The 4,988-nt window shown below is 43.9% G+C and overlaps 1 gene segment (V, D, J or C); it reads right to left on the bottom strand.

Moving 5' to 3' along the window:
- Positions 1–1,951: 1,951 nt before the first annotated feature.
- Positions 1,952–2,555, bottom strand: LOC128837604 (immunoglobulin kappa variable 3-20-like). The segment is given in 2 exon segments: positions 1,952–2,259; positions 2,487–2,555. Coding segments are annotated over 2 exon segments (357 nt in total).
- Between the last annotated feature and the right edge of the window lie 2,433 nt (positions 2,556–4,988).

Here is a 4,988-nt window from a genome sequence, read left to right as displayed (position 1 = left end):
CATTCTCAGTGTTCACTTTTTCAATGTTCTTCCTCAAATCTAGAAAAATAAGATCAAGAAAAGTTTTGCATATGGAATAATTTTGGCCATGCTGAGTGACCAGGAGCTCAGAGCCCTGCAGTGAAATCTGAAATGTATCCTGACAGACTTATGATCCCTGCTCAGAGCAGTAAGGAAATGACACTCGGGTGTGAATATGGAAAGTGACTGAGTGATGTAAATTATCTCTGAGATGTAGGGTGTAGTTTGAAAATGTTGATATTTATGGATCATCAGAAGCCAGGGGTCTCTGTCACGTGCAGAATTTAATCATGCGCAGCCCAAAGAAAATAAAAATGGACCCCTTCAAATGACACTGAAATCATGTTAGGTCTTCACATCTGTCACACTGCTCCTTTCTACAGCACCCACATTCCTGCGTAGTTACTTCTGTGATGCATCCTTGAGTCTAGGAAGGAAAATAAAAATGTGACCGAGCACATTGAAATTCATGACTGACATGAGCCAAGCTTTTGAAATCTCCATCGTAGCCCAAACTTTATAATATGATAGACATCAGAGGTAAAGACCTCTGCAGAGTTACCTTCCACTCTAGTGTTAAACTTCTCAGCTGACAGCGCTGTCTTAGGGTAAATGCCCTTATACAGAAGTAATGGACACAGACATTGAGTGGATTGTGCTGCTGTAAATAAAGGGAGCTCCATTAAAGTGAGTGGAGCTGTCTTGATCTACACCAGCTGAGGATGTGGCCCATTGAAACAAGAATTTTGGCCCTTTTTAATTTTTTTTAAATAATATGATTAGGTCCCCGCTTTGTGGAATGAATCACAAACACAGCTGTGGAAAATGTTGTTTTTTTACAGCTGCTTCTGCTGTTTTGGGCTGGCTTGCTCAGTGTGGAGATGGGCTGTAATTTCTTTAGTGGGGTTTACAAGAAAAGTCAGAAGAAATCTTTTATATGTGGGGTATTATTACAGTTAGACATCCTGTGAACTGAGTTACTGAGTCTCTCTGTGTCTGATTGGTGAGCGATCTTCAGAGGCTGGAAGGACAAGGATGCTCCAATGAGAATCTCTGTTCATAAATGCACAGGATCAAACCCATGTGCACCAGCTGGCGATGTGGAGAGGAAACCAGCTGCCTATATTGAGATTAGAATGTCACTTCTATGGAGTCTTTAAGTCAGTTGCTCTGTCTCTACATCCCAGGTGCTCTCTCTGCGATGCCGACTTTATGGACATATCGGGGTGTTTGAATGTGTTTGGACTCTATTCTGGAATTAAATGTTGTTTCTGGTCCTTAGGAAAGAGCTAGTATTCCCTTCCTGTACCAATTTTATATTTTACCATCGATTGTATGAAACATGTAGCTCTTTTATGTAGAACTCAAAAAAGAACTGAGGTTCTAGCTCTCTTCTCTGAACCGTTGGACTCTAGTCCACTAGTATGATGCCGAAGCAGGAGGAACAGATGATTGGATGATTCCAGATACCAAACATGTTTTAATGAGCACAACTAACTGACCTGAAGGGGCTGGATCAGAGAGTGGCTTTTACTCTGAGCACAGTTTGTTTGAATTAGACTGTTGCAGTTTTCCAGTGTGGCTGCTTTACAAATTGAGGTGTAGTTCTCCCTCTATTTCGTCAGCTCAGTAGGAAGTTGCTTGGATTGTAACTTGCTGTCACTAGGAACTTGGATGAAGCCCACAAGAGCAAATCCATGTTAGTGGTCAGGGAGCAATTGCTGAATAAAGAGTGTGAACCCCTGGTGTGAGCACCTGAAAGGACCGGAAGTTCTTCAGTGTGGAGGGAGGTGACTGAAGTCTGACACACCCAGCCACCCCACTGCAGGGCAGCAAAGGCAATGATGCAATTAAACTGCACAGGAAGCACCTGAAATACTGAGTGAGAGTCTGAAACTAAACAGCAGGGAGGTTTTTGTGCTGGTCTGTATCACTGTGTGAGAGGGGCACTGTTATGCTTTTGGCAGTAATAATCTCCTGCATCTTCAGCTTCAACCCTGCTGATGGTGAATGTGTAGTCAGTGCCCGACCCACTGCCACTGAACCGGTCTGGGATCCCAGAGGGACGGGTGGAAGCGCTGTAGATAAGGAGCTTAGGAGCTTGTCCTGATTTCTGTTGGTACCAGGCCATGTAGCCACTAACACTGGAACTGGCTTTGCAGTTGATGGTGACTCTGTCTCCTGGAGACACTGAGAGGGATTCTGGAGTCTGAGTTATCACAGTCTGCCCACCGGAGTCTGGATTGGAGAATAAATTTGGGATAAAAAGAAATATAAAAATCCTCCAACATCAGAATATTTGACACACTACAAAGCTGCATCTCTAGGAGTCTAGTCTGGAGCTCTCATTCTATTAACACTGTAATTGCTGCTAGGAGTGATTGCTGCAAGGGGAAATTCTTACTATTTCAATCCTAATAAATGATTGACTTTCCTTTAAACTAATCTTCCCTGGTTGTTCTTACCTTGAATGCAGAGCACGAGGAGCCAGAGTAGCTGAGTCTGGGAGATCATTTTGATACGTCTAGAGTGACAAACACCGAGCTCAGAAGCACAAAGTGTGAAGGTGGAACGTTTATATCTGCTCTGAACAGCTGGGCACTGTCACTGGGGTGGAAATATGCAAAGCAGCATCTCTGTGTAAATGTCCATTCCCTCTGCAGACCCCGGGCCACGGACACCCCTCAGTCTGGTAACACATCTCCCATTCCTGGCAGTGAGGGATGCCCAGGTGGGTCTGGCAGGGGATTGTCACTATAATCAATGAGCCCAGGTTGTTCTGGAGCTTTTCCTGATCAAAGACTCCAGAACTGGGGTCAGTGAGTTCATAAGCTCAGTGGTGTCCAGGGTCTGCATCACTAGTAACTTCTAATTCCCGGCCCTTATTTACAGTGTTTGCTTATTAGAGAGAAGTTTTGCAGATGGGTTGTCAGGATGCTGGTTAGTGAGTTCTTGACTGTTTTGCGGAGCTTTGAAAAAGTATAGTGCTCTTGAAGGGCTCATTAATTATTAGTCTTATTATGTAGTAAATATTATATTTTACCTTATTGCCAGATTCCTTTCTAATATCTGTCACTGAATAGAAATAGGCACTTAAGCTTGAAGAGATGAAACTTGTTTGCTGTGGATGGTTGCAACGCTGCCCATCCGCTTCCTCCCTAAGCTCATTGAATGGGCCATTTACAGCTGTTGCCTCCAATTCTGCTTCTCACCGCCCCCCCCATCTGTTCTGGTTTCTGCCCTTTCCACTCCACCAAACTCCATCTGACCTACCATAACTGACCCCTATAGGACATTGCATAAGAAAGCCCACCAGGCCAGATGAGCAACTGCACAGTACTGAGTCCTGTTAGAGTGATAAGAAAAGGGGATGTGTTGTGTTTTTTGGAGGAATGTGATGTTACATTTTTCACCCCACACTCGTATTAAATAGAGCTGATTGGAAAACTCACATCGTGCCTATGAAAATATTAACTACAGTAGATTGCAGCCAAACTATTCTGAGTAGTGACAAAGTAATTAGGTTTGACATCACAGTTTCCCAAATACAAAGAGACATGGATAAAAGAGGAGTGAGGAGAAGCTAAAAGGAAACAGAATGAAATGCTTCTTTGTATGTTAGATGGTAGGTTTGTGATGATTGTTGCCAGCTTTAGTGCTAAATTGTAGCTCTGTCCTCTGGCAGGCAGAATTCCTAGTCAATCCGAGATCTGGTTGGAAAACTGGATTGGAGGACAGGTAAAGATGATGGATAAAGTTTCTGTCTTTCTCCCAAAGTGGAGAGGAGACAACCTCAGAGGAACAGATGAAAAAGAAATCCTGGACTGTCTATGGGGGGTTATTAAACCCAAGAAACATCATGGCCTGAGGTTCTACAGGCTTTACACCTGTTAGACCCATAAAATGGAGGTGAAAATAAAATCAAGGGATGGTTGCAGAGTAAAAAAGAACAACCAACAAGACCTCCTGGTCAACATTAACAAAGGTTTGAATCTGTAAAACCACATGAGCTATGGTTAGGACTATGCTGAATGTGCCCTCTAGTTGGAAGCTATCATTTTAACATATCTTCATTTGGCCGGAGTGATCAAACCCAGGTGCCAGAAGTTAGGCTCCTAAAACCATATTGGCACCTAAGTAAAAATGATCTCATTTTCAGAGGGGCAAAACATCTTTAGCTCCAACTGATTTCAGTTTAGTTAGTGGGGGCTCAGCAGCTGTGGAAAACAAGCCCCCATTTGGGTTTAGGAGCCTAACTTCAGGTACCCAGGTTTGGAAGTGTTGGTCTCAAGTGTTACATAGAAATGGGTGCTTTAGAAGAGATGCTTTCCTTCTTATGTCATTCTCCCCTTTGAATAAATGGAGGATTCATCTCCCAGCAGACGTATTCCTTTAATACTCTTGTATTGGAAACCCATTTGTTATCTCTCTGTATGGTGGCAATAATAACACCATCTATATGTATGAGCAGAGGCATCATCATTCGCATTTCTCCATAGCATTCCTGCTGACCAGCTGAGGCAGAATGCAAAGAACAATAGCAGTTCCAAATGGAAAACCCCTGTTAGTCCATCCGCTCCTGCTGTAGGGAACACTCCTGCCCAGAAGATGATGTGCTACATTTTTTGGTTGCAGCCTCCCTGTGCATTCACAGCAGCTGGTGCAGGGGGTTTCCAACCCTCTACATCTTGTTCCAGACACAGAGCAGGTTCTTAACCTGCTGCAAGCAATTGGCAGGAAGGCAGCAGTCATATTGACACTGAGCTTGTCTGCATGGAGCAACTGTTCCACTCGACAAGCAGGCCCTGCAGAGCGCAGGGAGGTTTTGTTTCAGGGCTGTGTAATGTGAGAGGGAGCTGACAGTTTGTTGACAATAATGATCTCCAGCCTTATCTGCTTCAACTGCATTAACAGTGTGAGTGTAATTAGTGTAGCTGCTTCTGAACTGGGCCCTGCACTGGGCTGGG

The sequence above is a fragment of the Malaclemys terrapin genome, chromosome 5 (assembly GCF_027887155.1).
Source record: "Malaclemys terrapin pileata isolate rMalTer1 chromosome 5, rMalTer1.hap1, whole genome shotgun sequence".
NCBI lineage: Eukaryota > Metazoa > Chordata > Testudines > Emydidae > Malaclemys > Malaclemys terrapin.
The sequence above is the reverse complement of the archived record's forward strand: the minus strand, read 5'-3'. Positions and strand labels throughout refer to the sequence as shown.